This window comes from Macrotis lagotis, chromosome 6 (genome assembly GCF_037893015.1).
Source record: "Macrotis lagotis isolate mMagLag1 chromosome 6, bilby.v1.9.chrom.fasta, whole genome shotgun sequence".
NCBI classification, from domain to species: Eukaryota; Metazoa; Chordata; class Mammalia; order Peramelemorphia; family Peramelidae; genus Macrotis; species Macrotis lagotis.
This window is the reverse complement of record NC_133663.1, coordinates 45,059,680-45,084,974: the sequence shown is the minus strand read 5'-3', so window position 1 is coordinate 45,084,974 and position 25,295 is coordinate 45,059,680. Positions and strand designations below refer to the sequence as shown.

General features: G+C 39.5%; 2 protein-coding genes across 2 annotated transcripts in view; one reads left to right on the top strand and one right to left on the bottom strand.

Moving 5' to 3' along the window:
• MED12L (mediator complex subunit 12L) overlaps positions 1 to 25,295 on the top strand; it is a 581,984-nt gene that overhangs the window by 39,322 nt on the left and 517,367 nt on the right. Inside the window, exon 2 of the mRNA XM_074191044.1 lies at positions 15,471 to 15,618. The gene's annotated coding sequence lies outside the window, so the exon portion shown is untranslated. The remainder of the gene's footprint in view (positions 1 to 15,470; positions 15,619 to 25,295) is intronic.
• Positions 6,710 to 25,295, bottom strand: part of CLRN1 (clarin 1) — a 49,048-nt gene continuing 30,462 nt past the window's right edge. Inside the window, exons 2-3 of the mRNA XM_074191067.1 lie at positions 24,345 to 24,524; positions 6,710 to 8,403 (exon numbers count right to left, since the gene is read on the bottom strand). Coding sequence (XP_074047168.1) covers positions 8,138 to 8,403; positions 24,345 to 24,524 — 446 coding nt within the window. The 3' untranslated portion in view covers positions 6,710 to 8,137. The remainder of the gene's footprint in view (positions 8,404 to 24,344; positions 24,525 to 25,295) is intronic.

The window sequence follows — 25,295 nt, the reverse complement described above, 5'->3', positions numbered from 1 at the left end:
AGGCATAATAATAACACTTACCTTGGTGGTTGTAAAGACCAAATGAATTAGTATTTGTAAAACGCTTAGCATGTAATAATTGCTATACAAAGTATTATTAATATATCAACATATAATTAAGATATTATTATTATTATAATTCTAGTAGGCTCTTAATAAATGCTTCTTACCTTTTCTTGTTCCCTCCCCATAATGACTAAGCCTGGACCTAGTAAGAGATATGAGAATTCAATTTTCTCTCTTTGTCACGGAGATGGGGGATTATGGGTATAGTTTATTGAATATGCAAGAGCTCTGATCAGTTTTGCTGAACTACTTCCCCCCACCTCCCACTCCCACCCCTCTTCTTTATTCTTTGCTACAGGAGGTGGCTATCTGGTTGGTGGAAGTGAGATATTTTTGAGAAATGAAGAGGAAATTTTTTTAAAAGAGCAAAAAAATTTTAAAAAAGAAATAGTGATATTTATAATATTGTATTACTTGCCTTTTTGATGATGGGAAAAAATCTGAAGGGAGGGAGAGAATTTGGGATTTTAAAAACAAAGGCATTTTTAAAAGAAAACAGCCTTGGAGTCAGGAAAGCAGGCTTTCAATTTCAGTCACTAGCAGTGTGGGCAAATTGGGCAAATTTTGCCACTTCTTTTCACCTCATTTTCCTTTTCTGTAAGAGAGGAATAGCAATCCCTGCGCTACTTGCTTCCCATGCTGAGCCCAAGGAATGTCTGATAAACCATACATCATCCACCCAAGTATCTCAGTATTGCTTGTAAATGAGAATAGTTGCCCCTAAGGAAAACTGAAAAGACCTGGTGTGGGAACTCACAGGGTTGGTGGATGGGACCACGATAGTTGATTGTCAAATTTTTTCCAAAGCAATAGTAGTATTGATTTCAGTGGATGGGTAGGATAACGAAATACGGTCTGGTCCAATTATGGTAGACTCACTCAACTAGACAGGATATTTAAGTCCCAAGATGAAGACCTGAGGTTGAGTGAATTTATTTTCTCACAGAGACAGGATGGGACATAGTCTTTGGAGCTCTGGTCCAGAGTATGCTTTCCTAGATGAGGGGAAGAATGGAGCCGATGGCATGATTTTAATGGATGATTACAATCAAGGAAAGAAGTGTGTGTGTGTGTGTGTGTGTGTGTGTGTGTGTGTGTGTGTGTGTGTGTGTGTGGTGTCTGTGTCTCTGTGTGTATGTGTCTGTGTGTTTGCAGATCCAAGACCAAGAAATGTCTCGAGAAATTTTGTACTGGCTCCCAACTACTAAGGTCATCTTTAATCAACTTAAGGAAGCTTGCAAAACTTGGAATCAAAACTCATTTAAATTCCTTTTCATCAAAAGTACAACATAACCCAAACTATTCCATGCAACACATTTGGGAGTTTGGGGTGAGGAGAGAGAGGCCAAAACCCCCAAAGGAGGATTAATCACTAGGCTGAGTAGTTGAGGGCAAGGTTCCATTTCAATAAGGGGCGGCTTTAACATGGGGGAATACCCCATGAGGGGTTCTTGCTTCCTATTCATGGTAGCTTCAATTCCGACCCTTGGGGAAAGGCAAGGGGAGACCAACTCTGTGAGAACTCCTGAGTGTCCCTGCTTTGGCTGGGGGACCCAGAGAGAGGGAGGGCTTCCTTTCCTTTGTGGCATCCCTTAGGACCTGGGGGTGGTGGAGGGAATTTGTTAAAATCTGCCATTGTTGATCCTAATTATAAGAACATCTGTCCTCCTCTTCACAGATGTTCCGTTGCTCTGGGAACACATTTGTTTGTGTGTTTGTTTGTTTGGGGGGAAGCAGGGAAATGTAGGCAAGGATGCTAGGAATCCAGAAGCTAAAACTAGTCCACGTCCTGGGACAGTTTCTTGTTTGGGAGAGAACAATCTTGTATTTTGTTATTGGAAAGGGAAGAAATTAAGTTCAAATTAACTAGAAAATGTCTGCTGCATGAGCTGAAGTCAGAGGAGAGTAGATACCTGGGAACCCTACTTCCTTTCACATAGTAATTATTAGGACAATGACTTTACATGTTTTTGAACTAGAGAGCCACTGGAAGTGATGTGCTGGAGTCAGCTCCAACCGGCTTTAGAAAACCAATGGCTATATTTTGAGTGTGAGTAAATACTCCTTGGAAATGAAATACTCTAAAATGCAATAAAAATTTATTTAAAAAATTAAAAACAGCGGCAACTAGGTAGCAAATTGAATAGAGCACCAGCCCAGGAGTCAGGAGGACCTGAGTGCAAATCTGGCCTCAATCACGTAATACTTACTTAGCTATGTGACTTTGGGCAAGTCACCTTAACCCCATTGCCTTGTAAAAACCAAAAAAAATTTTAATTTAAAAAATTAAAAATTGAGAACAGGAAGAGATCCTTGATTCAGCTCACTGGTCATATTTGCTGACCCCTGGGTTATAGGATGAAATATGAGTGCTTTGACTTGACCTTCAAGGCTTCTGCTTTTCTTTCCAGCCTTATTTCATACTTCTCTCCTTCACAATTTCTCCATTCCTTCCAATAGAGACTGACCATAAGCAATCTCCTGAAATCAATAAACTCTCTCCATGTCAAAAAATGACTGTTTTCTTGGTTATTCTTCTTAGAATCTCCATCTCTGTTCCTTAGCTCATGGGTCACCCTCTTTGTGAAACCTCCACTGATATCTGAAAAGTTTTGTGCTCCCTCTCCCTCCTCAGGTTTCCCTATACTAGTTTCATCTGCATACCCAAGGCCTCAGTTTCCTTATTTGCAAAAAGTGGGAGGTGGGCAAAAGTTCTTAACACAAATAGCTAATTTAGAGCACTTTAATATTTCATTTATAAAGCTCTTCAGTTATTTTATTTCATATCATGTCTTCACAAAAACCCTGGAAGGGAGGAAGGATTCTCATCCTCATTTTACAGATGAGGAAGTTAAAGCAAACCAAAATTAAGAGACTTACCTAGTGTAAGTGTTTGAGGCCACATTTAAATTCACCCTCCTAGCCACTCTTAACAGGAGACTATACATTTGTTTTTGAAATATTTTGATAATTGTATTTCAATGTAATTGGTTTTTGTAATACTATGCATTTATTTTCTACCTTTAGAAATACTATTCTGACAAGGGACCCATAAACTTTATCAGACTGTCAGAGGTGTCCATAAGGCACCATATAAATGCTAGCTATTATGATATGGTCTTTACCTTACTGAGCCCCAAATGCTATTGTTCATAGGGTCTGAGGTCCTGAGTCTTTTTTGCCACCTTTTCACCCCCTGTCGACACACCTGGCCCCTTGCAGTGACTTGGTCAATGACATTTGTGATAATTAGAATGAATGACTTCCCAGATTCCCCCATGTTGGCTCTTCACAAGCCAGCAGGGGGACCTCTATCCATAGGAGACCGGCCGGCCACACGGGGTGGACAGAAAGGCCACTGACACTTGGCTCCGACTAGAATAGTAACAAACGTACAGACCCACCAATGCCTCGGATGGCCACTCTGAAGGAGCCGGATGAAACTCCAGCCCTTTTCCTAGAGATAAGTGGCTGGACCACTGGAGAGATCCTGTTTCATCCTTTAGAAGAAAGAGACAGCGAAAGGGAGGCTCTCAGGAGCAGCCCAATTTCTGCCTTTTTGTTGCCCATTCTATGCCTGTAGTTGGACAAATTTTAATTTTTTGGAGGGGAGCTCACTTCTCTCCATGATTTTTCCATTCCTGCCAAAAGAGACCAACCATAAGCAATCTCCTGAAATCAGTATACAAATCTCTCCATTGGTTTTTAATGGCATCTACTGAGTTTTCTATTTCTATCTCTCTTTCTAAGATAAAGAATTAAAAAGAACAACCAAGGACTTGTTTTCCAGAAAAGAAAGCTCATGGAATTTTTCAAACCCCTTGGATAGCAAGGGAGGTCAGAGAGACCCGGTACAGTGAGCAATTCTGTGACCCCAAACCAATTATCTGAGGCCAAATGGATGATACAATTTCTTTTATTTCCCTTTAGGATTACAAATGTGTTTGCCCAGAATCATTTCTGTACTGAATGCTCACCCCAGTGAACTCTACATTTAATCTTATTTCATTACCAAAATGAACCTCTTACCACATTCCCAGGTTCTATGCTTACTAGAGGAAGATGGTTTAGTGGATAGAGTGCTGGACTTTAGAGACAAGAAATCTTGGGTTCAAATCCTGCATCTGAAGTTTCCCCACCTCAAATTCTGCTTATCAGAGGCTTGTGGCTCAGTGCTTAGAATGGACAGTGAGATCAAGAAAATCTGAGTTCAAATCCTGCCTCCTGTGATTCCTAGCTCTTTTGACCATGTATTAGTCCCTTCATCTTTATAAACTGTAGTCTCCTCATTTATAAAATGGGAATGAAAACTTACCACACAAATAGCTGTAAGTTCAAAGGAGATAATAAATGGAATATTGACAACTTTAAAGTATTATACATATATATGTATATATTAAATAAAAAATAGACAACAATTTAAGGATCTGTGATCAGCCATGAACTCAGGTTACAGTTTTGACATGCCTTAGTCCACTTAGAGTATCACAAAAGCTGGAAAGTACCTTCAGAGTCTTTGAGACCAATCTCTTCCATTCATAAATGAGAAAAACACCAGCCTGAGAGGGATCAGCATCTTTCCTAAGAGCTGAGGTTTGAGAGTTGCATTAGATAAAGTCATTGCCCAGCAACTTGGTGAGGAGTCCTCAAAGGAGGGCATCTAGCCTGTTGCCTCTTCCACACACACAGTCAGTCTTCATTTCATCATATTCATGACAAGTGGCCTTCTCTCTCTCTCTCTCTCTCTCTCTCTCTCTCTCTCTCTCTCTCTCTCTCTGTGCCTCAACCTCCTCATCTGGAAAACTAGTGGCTTGGAGCTCATGACCTCCAAGGTTTACTCCAACTCTACATCTGACCCCATGACTGGGATTGGCATGACCAGAACTTACCCTCACCATTCTGTGAAGTAGAACCAGAGGAAGATGCCAGGGGATGATTCTTACTGATGGGGGTAAGAAAGAAAAACAAGTTGTAAAAGGAAAATCCCAGCTATGGTTGCTATTGCAGTTATCATCATTTCTTGGCTGTTATCAAGGGCAGTGAGGCGGCAGAGTGGCTAGAGCACTGGTCCTACAATATGCAAGACCTGAGTTCAACTTTTACCAGAGGAATGTACTAGTTGTATGACCCTGGACCAGTCACTTAACCTATGCCTGCCTCAGTTTCACCAACTGTGAAATGGAGATAATAGCACTATCTCCCAGCATGGTTATGAGGATCAAATGAGATAATAATTTTAAAAGCTTACTTAGCACAGTAACTTGTACAATATTATTGCTGCTGTTCAGTTGTTCCAATTGTGTTTGACACTTCATGAAACCATTTGGGGTTTTCTTGGCAAAGATCCTGAAGTGGTTTGCCTTTTCCTTCCAAACCTCATTTTACATATGAGGAAACTGAGGCATAAAGAATTACACAGCTAATAAATGTCTGAGGCTAGATTGGAACTCAGGAAGATGAGTCTTCCTGACTCCAGACCTAGTGCCCTAGGCATTATGGAGCAGTAAGCAAAATATAAATGTTAGTTATTGTAATAATTATTATTATCTCATAAATTTCTGTGAGAACCAAATGAGATGTTAGTACAGTGCTTAGCCTAGGGTCTGACATATAGCAAATATTATATAATTGCAAACTGTTCTTATTAACCCCGGGTCTCAGGAAATGAAACCTTATTACTTTATGTTGGTTTTTGTCATATATCATTGAGCTTCAGCTAGTTCCATGTGAGAAAATAATACATGTATTGGAACATGAAGGGAATTTGGAATCATGAGTACTTGGGTTCAACTGTTGCTTCTACTACAAGACTGTATTTTAAGCACATCAGCTCTCCTTTCTGGGTCTCTTTCTAATGTTGGTTAGACCAATTGATTTTGAAGCTCCCTTCCAGTCCAAATGTAGTCTGGAGCTGAATATAGTATCAGCATTCTAGAGGTATACATTTCATATCTGGATAATCTCAATACATATTCCATTGCAAAGAAGTTTTAAAATCACCCCATATATTTCCTGTTCTAAAATGGAATGGAAACATGAGGTTTAAGCTTTTGTAGTTTATGAAGATACCAAGGCAAGAGTTCCATTGTTTTGCCCCTTTATGAACAGTGATCTGAACCCATAGACTAGGGGCCGAATCCCTGGCACAATTTTTTTTTCCCCAGCTCCCTATTAGTGACTCAAGAAATAAATGGCATTCCCACTTGGAGTTATGTCTGATGGAGGGATGGGATCACCAGTGGGGAGTTGATTTCAGCAGCTGGGATGATGATGCCAGCTATACATTAGCTCTGATTTCCTGGGTGGGGACTATGAGCCAAACAAGAGAAATGAGAAAACCCACCAAGTGGAATCAATTCCTTCATGACACAAGGATTATAAGCCATTTGTTCTTTGCAAACTATTTAGAAAAGAAAAACAAGATTCATTTTTAAAAGTAATATCTTCAAACAGATATGACCATGGATGACAGCAGGTATTGTTAATAACCGGGAAGATATGGTCAGTTATTCACTGATATGGCCTTTGTGGAATGATACTATTTACCAAAGGGGCTATGATTTGCAATCTGAAGATAGGATCAATATTCCATTCCTTTTTTGATTGATTTGTCATTAATTGATCAAAACCATTTATAAATTGAAATTATAAGCTGCCTCTTTGTTTATATTATAAGATTCTCAGATAAAAAAGAAATCTACAAAATTCAGTGGCATTATTGTAATCTCAGAATTTAACATAATTATCATATGACATCCAGAGGGTACCTACAGCATGTGATTAGAATTCAGTACTTTCTTTGAAATAGTTCTTAACAAGTCATTCTTACAAAGCATTGTGGACTGCCAGCAGATCTGTGTTGAAATCCTGCCTCTGACCCTTAGGCAAGTGATTTAGCCTTTCTGAGTCTGAGTTTTCTGACTTGTAAAAATGAAGGAACTGGTTTAGATGGTTTCTGAATCTCTTCCACATCTAGACTTTATCATGGCCTTCAGTCACTTCATCTTTCTCAACCTAAGTTTTTCATCTGAAAAATTAGGAGCTTGAACCAAATGATTTCTAAAGTCCATTTCAGGGCTAGCATGTGGTGGAACAAAGAATAATAGACTTGATCTGTTTGGCCCCAGGGGGGCTGAAGGAGAAGTAGTGGGTGGAAATTGCAATTTAGATTTAACCTTGCTCTCTGGGGAAGAAAATAGGCAAAAATACTTTCCAACAGAGCAATCCGAAAGGATTATGGGCCTCCTCGGAATCCTATGGGCTTCTGCTCTTGAAAGGCCTTCCAGTAGAAAGTAGATAACCATTTGTCCTGGATGTGGCAAAGGGACTTTATTGTTCTGGCAGAATTTGGATGAGACAGCCTCCCTTCCAACTCTGAGACTCTCTAATACTAACTCTAGACAGATTGGAAGAATAAATCAGGAGCCCCAGAGACTGTTCATCAGTTTAAAAAGATTTTTCATCAGCCTTTGATTTATGCAAAGAGCATCCTTTTTTGGGTCTTGACCTGATGGAGTGAAGGAGAATCCTCAGTTTCTTTCTTCTGGTCTTTTTCAGGGCATGAAGACTCCAAACCAGAATACAAATCTGTTCCTGTATCCCCCCCCCCCCCAATATAAAAACAGCTTATTTATCACATTCCTGTCTTAAAAAAGATTCTCACTCCCTACTCTGAGTGCTGATGCATGTATCATCCATAAGAATTGCCTTGATCAAAAATCAAGTTTCTGATCGGCATGTGTCTTCCCAAAGCAAAAACCCTCACTTTTCATCATCAGCCTTTGATTTATGCAAAGAGCATCTTTTCACCTATTCCAGTTCACAATTCCCTTTGAATACCTGGGGAAATTGGCTTCCTGCTGTTTAAAGCTTCCCTCCCCCTATACCATGTTCTTTCTGCCACCTTTATTTTCTTCCATTGCTAATGCAGAAAATCTCCATTTCCCCCAAAAGTCCCTGGTCAATGTATATTTTCTTACTTTGAATCTATTTAAATCTAACTTTTGGACAGAATTGTCAGGATCCTAGGACGCCCACTTCCTTATGTGGCCCATGATGAAAAATTCATCTTTTAGTACATTAGATCTGCTGCTGCACTGGTAGTCTCAAAGTCTTTAGATTTTGCAAAAGGGAACTGAAACCCAGCAAGTCGGATTAAAAGCCCGTTCAGAATGTGTACAGAGAAGCACATGAAAACGATCCAGAAGGAGGTGGCATATTTTTCACTGTGAGTTTTGTATATGAAAGTCCCTTCCTTATAATTTGCAATTTTCTCTGAGAGATGATGCATTTTCACTTCAGAGGCAAACAGTATCATAACAAGACAACCACAGGAACCTAGAACAAAGAGAAAAAAAAACAAAATGAAATGACACTTGTTCAAAATTATTTAAGGCAGTTCTTTTTTTGTAGTGGCAAAGAATTGGAAATCGAGGGGATGCCCATCAATTGTGGAATGGCTAAGTAAGTTGTGGTATATAAATGTTATAGAGTACTATTGTTCAATAAGCAATTATGAGTAGAGAAGCCTGGAAAGACTTGTTTCTGCTGAGTGAAGGGAGCAGGACCAGGAGAATATTGCACACCAAACAACAACATTGGTACATGATCAACTGTGATGGATGCAGCTCCTCTTAGCAATTCAGAGATCAAGGACAATTCTGAGAGACCTGCTATGAATAATGCCATCTACACCTGGGGAGGAAAACCAGTGTCTGATTGCAAAGGAAAGCATATTATGTTCACCTATTTTAAAATATTTTTTATGTTTTTCCTTTCTTTCTCAAAGTTTTTTCTTTCCCCTTAGTTCTAATTCCTCTTTCACAATATGACTAATATGTAAACATGAACACACATGTAAAACTTTAATAAGACTGTTCTCTGTCATGGGGACAGGGGAAGGAAGGGGGAGGGTGGCAGAAAACTTGGAACTCATAAATTTGCAAATGGATGAATGTTGAAAAACTAACATTGCATGTAATTGGAAAAATAAAATAAAATTTCAGTTAAAAAAAAAAGGAAAAAGATGTTGAGGTGAGCAAACACTTACCAATCCTGGTGGCTGGCCAGGGCTAAGAGGAATGAGGAGGGAAGGAGAGTAAAAATTAAGAAATATTTGTTTTATTTGGAATGATGAACAAAAAGTCACTGTTATCCCTTTGATCCAGCAATACCACTAGTAGCCCTTTACCCTGAAAAGAGTCAAGAAAAAGAAAAGGACCTGTGTATACAAAAAACATTTATAGTAGCTCTTTCCAAAGGAGCAACAAATTTGAATACTGAGCGTGCCACTTGTTGGGGAATGGCTAAACAAATTACAGCATATGAATGAAATAGAATATTGTTTTGTCCTAAGAAATGACAAAATGAACCATTTCAGAGGAAGTTGGTAAGACATGTATGAACTAATGCAGAGTTAAGTGAGCAGAACTAAAAACAATTTGTGCAAAGCAAACAACATTATAAAGAAAACGAAATTTAGGAAGACCATAGAACATTGATCAATCCAGTTTCTAGAAGACCAGAAATAAAGTCTGTTTCCCATTTCCTGAAAGAGATAATTGATGTGACTCACAAGATACATAGACTTGTGGATATGTCTAATGAAGGCAATAGTTTCTCTTGGTTATGCATATTTTCTATGAGGGTTCTCTGTATCTCTCTCTCTCTCTCTCTCTCTCTCTCTCTCTCTCTCTCTCTCTCTCACCTTTCCTTTTTCTGCCTTTTGTCTTTCATTTTCCCCCTCCCTCCCTCCCTCCCTCCCTCCCTTCCTTCCTTCCTTCCTTCCTTCCTTCCTTCCTTCCTTCCTTCCTTCCTTCCTTTTGTCTGAAAATACAGGATAGCAGGAGGGCCTAGAGAAGGAAAACTGCCAAAAACAAATGTTACTTTACCATACTTTACCTATTTACTTAATCACAATATTTAAAAATAAGATAATCAAACAAAAAATTTCCTTGAATCATAGACTCACAAAACCTTAAGAGTTGGATCCCTCAGTAACCAATTAATCCAACTAATACCTAAATGAGTTTTCTCATCCCTTGCATTTGGCTTCTGCTTGAAGACAGTTAAAATGGTAGGGGGTGGAGAACCCCACCACCTCTTTAGGCAACCCATTTCCCCCTTTGAAAATTCCCATTTCTTTGGAGTAGAGTTGTATAATTCCTTGTAAAAATGGCTTAACCATTTTATGTTTTGTCCTGAAAGCCAGAGTTCTCCCTGCATTAAAATTACAACTAGCAATAACAATGGGAACCTTCATCTTGCATTTTCCCTTGAAGATTGCTGAAAAAAAATTACCATTACTTTTTATTCCACAAATGTCTTCTTTGGGCCATGCAGTGAAGATACATTTCTATAAGGATGTGAAATCTTGGTGTTTCTTTGAGCACTTGTAAAGAAAATTCAAGATTGGTTTTCTTTTCAAGTTGCTAACTCTTTCAAAAATGAAGTTTTGTTAAGGGAAATATCTCTATGTTGAGACTATGCTTTGAACTAAAATCAGAATTGTTTTTGATGTCTTGAGAATCAAAGTTTTTTCCCCCAAATTCATTCTTCTCAGATATGATGGAAAGATGGAGGCACTGAGTACAAGAGACAATGTCCTTCCTCTTTCTGTTTCTGTCCTAACAATAGCTGGAGAGATACCAAGGAGTCAGCCAGGATGATTAAAGGCCTCAGATTCATGCTAAAGGGGCATCTGTTGATGGAACTGAGGATGTTGAGCCTGTAGAAGCCTAGGGTGTAGGTGTGGGGTAGGTAGTATGAAGAATTTCCCAAAAGTATTTGAAGACCTGTCACTTGGAAGAGGAATTAAGCTAATTGTGATTGACCCCAGATGGCAGACAAGGAGCAATGGGTGAGGAGAGGCTAAGTGGAATAGGCCTCCATGCACCCTTTGAGCAAAGGGCAGATAAACATTTGTCAGGTATGTTATCAAATAAAGGAATTTTTTATGTATGAATTAAATTGAAGGGCTACAAATGTTTCTTCCAACTCTGAAATTTGGTGATTCTGTGATCTGACCATTAGTTCATTCAAGGTCTTGGAAAAGGGGGATGTATTAAAAAGTTTGGATTCTAATGGACTGGGGAAAAATAGAGGTCATACGCCCTATTTATCCCTAATTCTACATTGAGTCTCACCTCAATATGCATTTATCAATCCAAATCAAAATATTCATTCAATATCAGTGTCCTAGGCACTAAAGATCCAAGTGCAAAGAATGAAGTAATCCATACTTGCAGTGAGTTTAGATTCTGATGGAGACAGGTGTATATATAGATATAGATATATACATATATTGGTCACTTATATAAAGTTAATAAATAGATTATGTAAGACTTTATTTGATATATACAATCATGGACTTGGTAAAAGAGATTAAGTTTAGATATGGGAAACAGAGAGAAAATACCTATTAGCTGAGATTTGGCTTTTTCTCCCCCCTTTCTTTGCCAGTCTTGCTTAGTAAGGCTTAGAGTAAGGGCAGAGGTATCAAAGGTGGCACAAACTCATCTACAGTGGCAGAGAAATATCCATGGACAAATGTAGTAGTAAAGGATAAAAACATTCCTTCTCTCTCCCCTAAACACCAAGTCACCACTTCAGAAAAGTTGATTCTTGCTCTTCATAAAATTCAGGGTATCCTGATTGATATATCTAGATTGAAGGCCCTTCCCTAGCAGAGTACATCTTTTGCTGTCTGGGTCTGTCATGCTTTGAAGCCTGAATTAGAGAAAGAGCTGTGTCTCGGGGATCACCAGGTCAAACTCCATCATTTTTCATAGAAAGAAGCTGGGGCTCAGAGACTTTTAAGGAACTTACCATAACTCACACAGGTTGAGGTTAGAATTTGAATCCAGAGTCTGACTACATTTCCAGTTCTTTCTATCATAAGAAACTGCCAGGGATTGCTGAATTATGGGGTTGCCACTTGGGAAATCAATATTTATCCATTTTTAGGAGCCCAGGCACTGCCCTGGGTCACATCTGGATGTAGGGTCATCCCAGTGAATTCTATTAGATTTGATGTTGCCATGGGACATTGTCATGCTTCCTTCAGGTCACATCATCATCATCATCATTCTTATCATCACTAGTATTTGTACGGCACTTTAAGGTTTGCAAGGGACACTCATAAGATCCTCCCAACAGCCCTGGGAGGTAGGTATTATTATCATCCTCATTTTACAGATGAGGAAACTGAGACTGGCAGGGATTTCTTAGACACACAGTTCTTAAGAAACTGAGGCTGGATCTGAACTCAGGTCCTCCTGAATCGAGGTTGAATACTCTACTGATAATACTACCCAACTGTAAAAAACAACATCCATATCCATTTTCTATCTCCTTTTAATGTATTTTATTGTTGCTTCTTTCTTCTACTACACATTTTACACATTTCTTTCTAAGTATATCCTTCCATACTCAAGGAGTCTTTCCCTTATAAAAAAATTTGAAAAGAAAGAGGACAAACATTTTAGTAAAAACAATCAACAAACATCTTGACCAGAGCTCACAGGATATGGAACATTCTGCTCCCCATCTATAGTTGATCATCTTGTACTGAAGGAAGCTCTCAGCAGGTGTTCACTGAGCCCTTGTACCGATCGGCAGGAACAAGATGTACGTCCTGCTCATCTGGCAATTGTTCAAAAATCTAGAATTGGAAACTCCTGTTCTGGTGTCTTAAAAAAAAAAAAGCAGGTTTGAGTTGGTGGTGACCGATTTAGTTGCCACCTACAGCATTTCCGAGTTTTTCAACTGTCTGGGGAAATAGTTAAGAATCCTGTGGGTGGTCCTACCCTCAGATCCCTGAAGATGGAGGAAATTGGGAGTCAGGTGGGTCTCCATCGTTGTGGGCCTGGAAAAGGGAGGAGATCTCTTGTGAAACTCTGGATACATGACCAAAGATGCTATCCAAGTCTGCTTCATTTCTTTTTTTTTTTAGGTTTTTTTGCAAGGCAAATGGGGTTAAGTGACTTGCCCAAGGCCACACAGCTAGGTAATTACTAAGTGTCTGAGACTGGATTTGAACTCAGGTACTTCTGAGTCCAGGACCGGCACTCTATCCACCGAGCCACCTAGCTGCCCTCTGCTTCATTTATTTCTGAAATGCGTAATGAAGGATCATTTTGATCATCATCATCCCATCGGGGTCAGAGGCAAAATGCAATCCTAGGTCTTTCCCGACTCCAATTCAGCATCCTTGTCTCTTGCCTTTGAAATTTCCTCCTTGCCAAGATGAATGTCTTGGCTGGAGAAAGAAATATCTGCCTGTGGTGAGCTCTGATTTTCTCTCAAATTATGCAAAAATCTCTTGAAAAATCAGTCACTGAAGATTATGTAGTCAACAGAGAATTCCAAAAATGGAAGATGTGATCTTCTCATGGGGCTTCATTTCGAATGATTGATGGCTGCCATATCGACACATGCAGACAATGAGCAACGGAAAAAGGAGAGAAAAAGAGATTCATTTCTTTGTACTCTGCAAAAACAGGGAGAGGATGGCAGGGGCCTTGGCTGTGGGTTCCCAGGAAAGCTATGGTCAGCGAGTAAGACCAATGGATTTGAGTCTTATTTTTGTTTAGGAAATGAAGAGCTTGGGCAGATATATTTGAATCAAAGCAGCCGCTATCCCTTGGAATCAGGAAGGGGAAAGAGCTTCTGCCGAAGATGGTTAGATTAAAAAGCAATTTTTCTAAATGGATAAAACTGTCAGAAAAAATATGGGGTCTGATTTTACTGGAAAACATTCAGTCATACAAATAGTGTACAGAGGAGGAAAAATTAACGTTGCGCCTGTGGATGGGGAAGGGTGAGCTTTTTGTAATTATGATAGAAAACAATATGGGGTAATGATGATAAACATGTACATAATTCAATTTAAGTTAAAAAATAATTTGTTAAATCCTATAATGTAAAAGGCCATAGACCAGGTGACAGGGATATAAAAATGGAAGAACAAATTTTTCTATGTGACCCTAGCAAGTTACTTAACTCTGTTTACTTCAGTTTCTTCATCTTTAAAATGAGCTGGAGAAGGAAATGGCAAATCACTCCAGTATGTTTGCCAAGAAAACCCCCAAAGGGGGTAACAGAGAGTAGGATATGACTCTCAGCCTCAGTTTCCTCATTTGAATAAGGAGGTTAATAATAGTACCTTCCTCCCAAGGTTGTTGTGATAATCAAATAAGTGCTTTGCAAAGCTCAAATTACTAAATCGTTATTAGTATCAATAACTTTTTCTGACTTGAAGTTTCATCTTTTGTAAAATGGGGAAATTTTAACTTCAAGGGGTTACTTAGAGGCCCAAAAGGGATTATGTATGTAAAGGGCTTTACAAATTTTTAAACACAGTCCAAAAATATCCTGTGTGATTCAAATGTGTCATTGGGGAAAATAAAATATTATTTAAAAATGAAGAAGGGGAGAGCTAGGTGGCACAAGGACATGTTTGATAGGAATTGTGGTGAATGGATTGCTCATTGACACCCTTCAAAAACTGACAGACTTTTTCAGGACTGGGGTCTTAGCAAAAACAGGAGGAAAGAAGATAGATCACAAATTAATAATAGTTATTAATGTAATAGTCAATAATCTTAATTTCTCTCAGAATAAAGATGAGCTACAAAGGACCCTAGGAAAAGCTGAGTAGGGTAAAGAATACTTTCAGTTTTAGCAATCAGGAAAGATTTCATTGAGGAGGCAACACCTGAGAGGGCTTGGAGAAGACTTGACCAGTAGAAAGGAAGAGGGAGTGTGGGGCGGCTAGGTGGCGTAGTGGATAAAGCACCGGCCTTGGAGTCAGGAGTACCTGGGTTCAAATCCGGTCTCAGACACTTAATAATTACCTAGCTGTGTGGCCTTGGGCAAGCCACTTAACCCCAGTTGCCTTGCAAAAACCTAAAAAAAAAAAAAAAGAGGGAGTGTCCCCTGGGCTGGGGGAGATGGCAAGTTGAGTTGGGGGAGAGTGACTCACTGGTCCGGTTTGGTTAAACAGATGAATGGGGAAACCTGTGACACAAGACTGAAAAGATTTAGCAGGAGGCTTTCTTTGTGACTGGCCTTCCATTAAGTCCCATAAAAAGTTAACTAAGCATGCAAGAAAAGGGGATCCTGGGAATTATCTAATCCCGTCTCTTCAACAGATGACTGGAAGAAAATGATCTGAAGTCCAGCATCCATAGCCTGGAACTATTGGTCTCTCGTCCTGTAATTGGGTCTCATACCCAAGCATAAAATCCCTTCTCCTCACCTTCAAGACCTCACTTCAGGCTGAAGGGCTTCCCATCTCTTCTGCTATATGCTTTCTCTCAGCAAGGAGGACTCTGGGCTGTTCTTTGTTTGTGACTTTGTCCAATTTTAATCAATCTTCTCTCATATTGCTCTCTATTCTCCAGGCGCTGGCTTTCCTTGTCTGCCAAGCTCCCCAGGCCTCCTGTTATTCACCCTCTCAAGGAAGGCCCAAGAGGAAAATAAGATGCAATTTGTCTCTTGAAACACCAAAATAGGTGTCTAGGAAGACAGGCAGCAAACCTCACATTAAAGGTGAGCTTTCTTTTAAAATGCCTTATTATCTTGTCTTTTTGTTGCTTAATTATATTTTGTGGCATATTCAAAATTATTTATACAAATGTCAATAGCATCTATTTTTGGTTTTGGTGCTTTTTAGGCTTTTGCAAGACAAATGGGGTTTAAGTGGCTTGCCCAAGGCCACACAGCTAGGTAATTATTAAGTGTCTGAGACCGGATTTGAACCCAGGTACTCCTGACTCCAAGGCCGGTGCTTTATCCACTACACCACCTAGCCGCCCCAATAGCATCTATTTTTAAAGGATGATAGGGATCACATTTGTTTAACTTACTTTGTGTAGTTTATTATATATAGATACATAGAGTTTCCCCTCTTCCCCAGAGACTCCCCTATCTTATATGTGAAGGCAATGTGGTATTAGAGGAAAAATCCAAGACCTTTGGAGGGGGAGTCAGGAGACTTCAGTTCAAATTTCAGCCCTTACTTGTATTAGTTGTGTGACCCTGGGCAAATTAAGTAGCCTCTCTGAGATTTTTCTACTTTTCTGAAAATGGATGATGATATTTGTTTTGTCTGCCTCATTGAGAGGAAAACCTGACATCAATGGACTTTAAGGTCTTTCTGGAGAATCCTGGGTAGTGGAATGGATAGCGGGCCAGCCTTGGAAGATCTGCCACAGATACCTGACATGTGGGTGTATGTTGGTATAAATATACATAGGGGTAGGTAGGTAGATAGATGAATGAATTAATAGATAGACATAGATAATATAGATACAAATAATAGATAAATCTCTCTATATATGTACAAATGCATACATCTATCTATATAAAGATATATATATATATATCTTTATCAGTATATACACAAATACATGTGTATCTTATGTTTATTTGAGAGGAGGGAACACTATACCTGTGATTTCATATTTTAGGGAATTCCTTTTGAGGAAAAACAGATTATGAATGGTAGGCATTTGACTAATATTATCAGAATTAAAGTTAGGAGGTAGCCAGCTGTTGCAGGGGATAGAAGGCTGGATGTGGAATCAGAAAGTCCTGTGTTCAAATTTATTCTTAGTCATTTACTAGTTGGATTACCCTAGGCATGTTAATTAACCTCTCTCTGCTTCTATTTTTTTTTCCTGTTTTAGTGCTGTAAAATGGGAATCAAGTGAGAAATGTGTAAGGTGCTTTATAAATGCTAGCTATTGCTATCGTCATCATTATCATCACCACAATCATTGTCACATCATTACCATGATCATCACCATCATTATCATCATCACCACAATCCTTGCCATCATCATCACCATGATCATCCTCATCACCATTATCACTGTCACCACCACCATTATCATCAGTCAAATAGATCCAATAAAAAGTATCCCAAATAATGTTGCCTCCTGACCCCGAACCTTATCATTTTAACACTATATTTTTCCAGCTTGGGATAGTGGATAGACGATCAGTCCTATAGTCAGGAAGCTCTAGGAGTTCCCCTCCCCCCATCTTCAGCACTATTTTAATATAAATTACAGATGAGTTACTGATATGTGAGGAGCTGATTATACTAATGAAACCACTCTCTCTCCCTGATCCCAAGTATAGCTGCCAACATCTTAAAAAGTTTGAATATGTTACCTCCCACTGAAGTCCTATTCTGTTGGTAATTGTGGTGTGAAGGTGAAGGTGATAATTCCTTTTTATCTATATAATTCAATGAAAGCCCTGACAGCTCTCATACCACCTTGGAATGGCTTTGAGTGTGGGTTTGGGATGTATGTCAACTGAAGACGATCAGGTAGTCAATCACCAAGTATTTCATAAAGTTTACTATGCAATACTATTCGCCTCCTGATTGAGAGAGATGATGGACTCAAGATGGGGGATGGAGATCCACATCTTGGACATGAACATCATGAGCATTTGTTGAATTTGACTGTGCATATTTATTACAAGGGTTTTGTTTTCCTTCCCCCCCCTTTCAAATTTGAGATGGCGTAATCAGAGTAGAGAGAAAATAAATGCTTATTAATTGAAAAAATGAAATAACATGCAAAAAATACCTTCTTGTGCTAGGTAATGTGGTAACTGCTGTAGTTTAGAAGGGTTTATCTCTGCATATATAGAATCCAGGGATGGATTCATTGGCCATAGCAATTCATTGAGTGAGACTACAAAAAAGGGGTTGGGGCCAGCATTATTAGAGAGAGGACCAGAGATTGTAAAATCATCCTGGCTCTTTTATTATCCTGAAAAAATATTTTAGGAAGAGCTTGGGTTGTTTATTTGACCGAACCTTTGTTTTTTTAGGTGTAGGAAATTCATTCCACCCATTCAGAACTCCACCATTACTGAAAGTTTGAATGAATGAATGAATTGGGGCAGCAAGGTATTGCAATGGATAGAGCCTGGAGTCTGGAAGGCCTGAATGAATGAGTGAAATATTTATTAAGCACTAAACAGTGGAAATACACACACACAGACAGGAAAAAACCCCCATTTACCATCTAATGGAACAGACAGCACACAAAGGGGATTGGAAGGGGCTCTTTGGTTTGGAAAACTGAGGATGGTGAGTGAGGCCATTAGGAAGTAGGCTGATACACCCCATCCAAGAAAAATGACACATCCATATATACACACTTACACATCTAGACCCACACAAGCTACAAGGGCTGAACCAGGAGGAATGGGATACTGTGCCGAGGCAAAGGTGACCGGTGAGGATAGAATGACAACAAAGTGGAGCAAAGCTGGAGGCTTTTCCTGAAGGAGAATGGAAATTTCTCAGGGTGAGAAGGAAGCTGTCCAAGCTGCTTTTGCTGCTGCTGCTGCTGCCACTGATGATGATGATGATGATGATGATGGCAACTAGCATTTATATGTTGCTTTAAGGTTTGCGAATATTTTATCTCATTTTTTATTTCATTTGATTCTGGGGAGGAAGTATTATTGTCCGCATTTTGCAGATGAGGAAACAGAGGCTGTGAGAAGTTAAGTGATTTACTCAGGTAACAGCTAGGAAGTATCTGAGGTAGACTCCAAACTCAACGCTTCTTTATCCAAGTTCACCACACTCTTCATTTTTCTCTAGATGCCTCTAGATGAAGAGAGGGGAGACGAAAATAAAGTTGGGCATTTTTTCTGAAGTAGTTGTCTCTAAGACTTGGTCTTAGGTGGGGTAGTGAACAGAGTGCCAGTTCTGGAATCAGGGAGATCTGAGGTCAAATCCAACCTCAGACATTAGCTGTGTGAGCCTGGGCAAGTCCCTCCTCAACTGAAGACGGAAATGGCAAACAATTCCTGTATCTTTGCCAAATTCCCAAGTTGGGCAGTACTCAACAACACCAACAGCGACAGAAAAGACTTGATCTTTCAGAGTTACTTGGGGTATTAAAATAATAATGACTTGTTTGGGGTATTATTGTCATATTTGCCACAGGCTGGGCTTGAACCCAGCTCTTCCTGATGTGAAGATGGCCTCTCTATCCACCAGACTACACTGCCTCTCATATGTTTGTTTGCATGTGTGTGGGTCTAGATGTGTAAGTGTGTGTATATATGGATGTGTAAGTGTGTGTGTGTCTGTGTGTGTATCTCTATCTCTATCTCTATCATCTCTGTCTCTGTCTCTATCTCTCTCTCTATCTCTCGCTATCTCAGTCTCTGTCTCTATCTCTATCTCTGTCTCTGTCTCTGTCTCTTTCTCTATCTCTATCGTCTCTATCTCTGTCTCTCTATCTCCATTTCTATCTCTCTCTCTCATCTCTCTCTGTCTCTGTCTCTCTCTCTATCTCTTTCTATCTCTAATAATTTCTATTTCTATCTCTATCTCTGTCTCTCTATCTCAATTTCTATCTCTCTCTATCTCTATCTCTCTCTATCTCTGTCTCTGTCTCTTTCTCTATCTCTATCTCTATCTCTATCATCTCTGTCTCTCTATCTCTGTCTCTGTCTCTATCTCTCTGTCTATCTATTTCTATCTCTAATCATTTCTATTTCTATCTCTATCTCTATCATCTCTATCTCTATCATCTCTATCTCTGTCTCTCTATCTCTATTTCTATCTATCTCTATCATCTCACTCTGTCTCTATTTCTATCTCTCTCTATCTCTATCATCTCTCTCTGTCTCTGTCTCTATCTCTCTCTGTCTCTTTCTCTGTCTCTATCTCTATCTCTATCATCTCTATCTCTGTTTCTCTATCTCTATTTCTATCTCTCTCTATCTCTATCATCTCTCTCTGTCTCTGTCTCTCTCTATCTCTGTCTATCTCTATTTCTATCTTTAATAATTTCTATTTCTATCTCTATCTCTATCATCTCTACCTCTATCATCTCTATCTCTGTCTCTCTATCTCTATTTCTATCTCTCTCTATCTCTATCATCTCTCTATCTCTCTCTCTATCTTTGTCTCTATCTCTATCTCTATCATCTCTCTCTGTCTGTCTCTGTCTCTCTCTCTCTATCTCTATCTGTCTATCTCTATTTCTATCTCTAATCATTTCTATTTCTATCTCTATCTCTATCATCTCTATCTCTATCATCTCTATCTCTGTCTCTCTATCTCTATTTCTATCTCTATCTCTATCATCTCTCTCTATCTCTGTCTCTATCTCTAATCATTTCTATTTCTATTTCTATCTCTATCTCTATCATCTCTATCTCTATCATCTCTCTCTGTCTCTGTCTCTATCTTTATCTCTCTCTATCTCTATCTCTGTCTCTGTCTCTGTCTCTATCTCTGTCTCTGTCTCTATCTCTATCATCTCTATCTCTGTCTCTCTATCTCTATTTCTATCTCTATCTCTATCATCTCTCTCTATCTCTGTCTCTATCTTTATCTCTATCTCTAATCATTTCTATTTCTATTTCTATCTCTATCTCTATCATCTCTCTCTATCTCTGTCTCTATCTTTATCTCTAATCATTTCTATTTCTATTTCTATCTCTATCTCTATCATCTCTCTCTGTCTCTGTCTCTATCTTTATCTCTCTCTCTATCTCTGTCTCTGTCTCTATCTCTATCTCTGTCTCTGTCTCTGTCTCTATCTCTATCTCTATCATCTCTATCTCTGTCTCTCTATCTCTATTTCTATCTCTATCATCTCTCTCTATCTCTGTCTCTATCTTTATCTCTCTATATCTCTGTCTCTATCTCTATCTATCTCTATCTCTATCATCTCTATCTCTGTTTCTCTATCTCTATTTCTATCTATCTCTATCTCTATCATCTCTCTCTGTCTCTGTCTCTATCTCTCTCTCTATCTCTATTTCTATCTCTAATCATTTCTATTTCTATCTCTATCTCTATCATCTCTATCTCTATCATCTCTCTCTGTCTCTATCTTTATCTCTATCTCTATCTTTATCTCTGTCTCTATCTCTGTCTCTGTCTCTATCTCTATCTCTATCATCTCTATCTCTGTCTCTCTATCTCTATTTCTATCTCTCTCCATCTCTATCTCTGTCTATCTCTATTTCTATCTCTAATCATTTCTATTTCTATTTCTATCTCTATCTCTATCATCTCTATCTCTGTCTCTCTATCTCTATTTCTATCTCTCTCTATCTCTGTCTATCTCTATTTCTATCTCTAATCATTTCTATTTCTATCTCTATCTCTATCTCTATCATCTCTATCTCTCTCTCTATCTCTATTTCTATCTCTCTCTATCTCTATCTCTCTCTCTATCTCTGTCTCTATCTCTATCTCTCTCTCTCTCTCTCTCTCTCTCTCTCTCTCTCTCTATCTCTATCTCAATATTGCTATATATCATGCACAAAGGCGCCATCATAAATGTAATGAGGTAAACTAGATTCTTCTGTCTTTCATGTCATATCCTACATGGTCTGAATATCTGAATTTCATATCATTATGAAAATGTATTTATCAAGCTTTTAATAGAGTATGGTCTTGTACAAAAGGAATTAACTCCTCCCTGCCCACTGGGGAGTTTAGCCTTGGAATGAAAATCAGCAGCCCCAGACTGTGGTCTTCTGGGGACTGCTAGGCATCTTTCTGTAGATATTAGGCCTTGAAAAATCCTTCATCCATGGAGTACCCCTTCCCCACCCTGGCCCGGCAGCCCCCACCAGGAAAGGGCCCCCAGCTGACCCAGACTTGGGAGTCCAGGACAGAGCTCTTCCTAGGGCTAGGCAGGGAGACACAGAGCTTGTGCCCCACCCCCGACTGTGAATTCTGGGATCGCGGGCACCCCATGGGGTGGCACAAAGCATCAGGGATCTCAAATGTGATGATGATGATGATTATGAACAGCAGGGGCTGTCTGGAGGATCATCTCCTCTGCTCATGAATATTCATCTGAATTCATTGCTCGCAGAGGGCCACCTTCTCACAGAGCAGCCTCAACCGGAAAATTTGGAGAGTTTTCTTACCAACTTGTTGGTGCCTGTGTGTGCACGTTCATGGATATGTTTGTAAGCATACATGTGCATGTGTGTTCATGGTAGAGGGACCCTGGCCTTTGGGAGTCAGGAAAACCTGAACTTGAAGCTTTTCTCTGACACCTAGAGGTTTGGGTGACCCTGTACAAGCCCCTTCCCCTCTGTCTGCCTCGGCTCCTCCTCCTCTGGTGACCCAGAGCTCCCTGACCATCCCATGAGTCCAGGTAGGGAAAGCACTTTGCGGGCCTCTAGGGCCATTAAATGTCACCCAAGAAGATTACACCCATTGAGTCTGCTTCCAAACCTTGAGACCTCAGTGACTGATCTCAATGGAAAAAATGGAGGGAGGGAGGAAGAGAAGAGGGAGGGAGGAATTAAAGGAAGAAGGGAAGAAAAGAAGGAAGAAGGGAAGGAAAGAAAGAAGAAGGGAAAGAAGAAGGAAGAAAGGAAAGAATGAATGAATGAATGAATGAAAGAAGAAAGGCAGGAAGGGAAGGAAGGAAGGAAAGGAAGGAAGAAGGGAAAGAAGAAAAGGAAAGAAGAAAGGAAGGAAGAAGGAATGAATGAAAGAAGAAAAGAGGAAGGAAGGAAAGGAAAGGAAAGAGGAAGGAAGATAGGAAGGGAAGGAAAGAAAGAAGAAGGAAGAAAGGAAAGAAGGAATGAATGAATGAATGAATGAAAGAAGAAAGGCGGGAAGGGAAGGAAGGAAGGAAAGGAAGGAAGAAGGGAAAGAAGAAAAGGAAAGAAGAAAGGAAGGAAGAAGGAAGGGATGAAAGAAGAAAAGAGGAAGGAAGGAAAGGAAAGGAAAGAGGAAGGAAGATAGGAAGGAAAGAAGAAAGAAAGTGAAAGGAAGGAAGGAAAGAGAGAAGAAAGGAAACATTTATTAATATGCTTGATATGTGCCAGCCTCTGTGCTAAATATTTTTACAAACAGTAGTCCATTTTCCTGGATTCTCTTCCTCTTCAGTTCTGTTTCCTGCTTATAATCTTCATCCCGCGGAATGTTCCTTTCTGATTCACTGCAGGGACTAATCCCTACCTCGCCTAGGGATCTCTTGACCTGACACTATCTTGTCTAGTTGGTCTGATTCCTTTTTGTTCTCTTTTCTGGGATTAGGTCCGGGGCTTCCCAGAGACCCTTTCTTGAATAAATATATATGGAATACACACACACACACACACACACACACACACACACACAAAATATGAAAGGAAAGCAGTTTGCAGAGGAAGTGCACCAGCCCCTAGGGGAATCAGGAGAGCCTTCATGCCGGCTAGAGTTGTATGATAATCCTAGGAGCTAGGATTTCTAGGACCCTTTCAGGATTCCAAGGCACTTTACCCATGTCAAATCCTTTGAGCACACAAAACTAGGAGTCATAGATGGCACCATTATTCCCCACTGTACAGATGTGAGCATTAAGCCTGATGATATTGAAGAGACTTGCCCAGGTACCCACAACTACTAAGTGACTGAGACAAGATTGGATTTTAAGCCTTTCTTCAACTCCTGAGCTCATGTCCCCTAACTGTCTGAGCTTCAAGCACCGATAGCATTTTACTCAAGTGTTGAGGGGTCTCAAGGATTCCAAGAAGCAGAAGAGGGAGCATTTTCTAGGCATAGGTATAAGGGGGACTCACATGAGAGGTCCCTTCTGCACTAGATCTCTAGTTCTGTGCTCTGGGATTCTATGATTCCATGACTTTCTCAACTAGTCACGGTTTGAAACCCAGGTCTCCTGAGGTTCCTTGATCTTTCTAAGTCAAAGTGCCTAAGTCATTGTAGGGCACATATTCAATAAAGATGACTGATTGTAGATTGATAAAAACTAATATCCAGGTTCTGAGTTTGGGATTACCAAGGTATATCTAGTATGAACTTAGCCAAAGTAATTAGCCGTGAATAGGGCAGCTAGGTGGTGTAGTAGATAGAGCACCCAGCCTCGAATCAGGAGGACCTGAGTTCAAACCTGACTTCAGCACTTGACACTGACTAGTTGTGTCACCTTGGGGGAGTCACTTAATCCTGACTGACTCACATCTAGGGGTTATCTCCAGTTGTCCTATTTCATAGATGGTCATTGGACCCAGATGATTCTAGAGAAGAAAATGAGACTGATGACTTAGCACAGCCCCCCCTCATTCAAATCCAATTCATGAGCTTGTCATGGCATCACCGCCCTGATGTCACAATCTTCTTCCAGAACAAAGGACAAACATCATCTCATCACAGCCTTGAACACAGCATCACATCTTTAAATGAAGCTTGCCTTTTCATGGAAAGGAGAAAGGCAGATTTGTCTATGAACCCAGAATGCAGTACTTACATGAAATAAAGCTCCAGAGATACAATCCAAGTGGGCCAAGAAGAGTTTCATAGGGTTTGCCAAAAGCATTATACATGAAAAAGGCTGTCCCTGCCATTGTCAACACGATAAGAATTGTTGAGAAGAGGATGATATTCACATGGATACTCACTGGGATGGCTTTGACCAAATCTGGAAAAACTGAAAATTGAGGAAAATACAAAGAATTAGAAGCCTTGTTTTGTTTTGTTTTCAATGGACTAAAAATAGAATTCATTATAAAATCTTTTTCCCCCCTTCTTTCTCTTGGGGACCATTAAAGCTCTTTCAGACTTGTACAAAGCACTCCATCTCTTGATATTGTACATTTCTATTTGCTGTTCCCCATCCCTGTAACACTCTCCCTCTTTTGCTTTGTTTCCTGGCTTTCCTGGCTTCTTCACATCCCAGCTAAGGTCCCACCAACTGCAAAAGCCTTTTCTTCTTTTTTTCTATGAATACTTTTCAAATTTTTCTTTATTTTACTCTAATTACATTTAAAGATAGTTTTCAACATTCATTTTTGTAAGATTTTGATGTCCACACTTTTCTCCCTCCCTCCCTTCCCTGCCTCCCTCCCCATGACAGTGAATAATCTGATAAAGGTTACACATATACAGCCATGTTAAACATATTTCCATATTAGTCATGTTGTGAAAGAAGAACCAGAAGAAAAGAGAAAAGCTATGATAATAGGATATTGTATGATAAAATATAAAATATGGTAAAATAAAATTTAAAAATGAAAAATAGTATGCTTTGGTCTGCATTCAGACTCCACAGGTCTGCAAAAGCCTTTTCTAGTTCTCCTTAGTGATTAAGGGAGAAAAGTTATATAGGACTAGTATATTTAGGAGTGGTGATGAAGATTTCAGTCTCATATTAGCCTTAATTTATTCTCTATTGTACATAGTTTGTGTAGATTACCTTCCC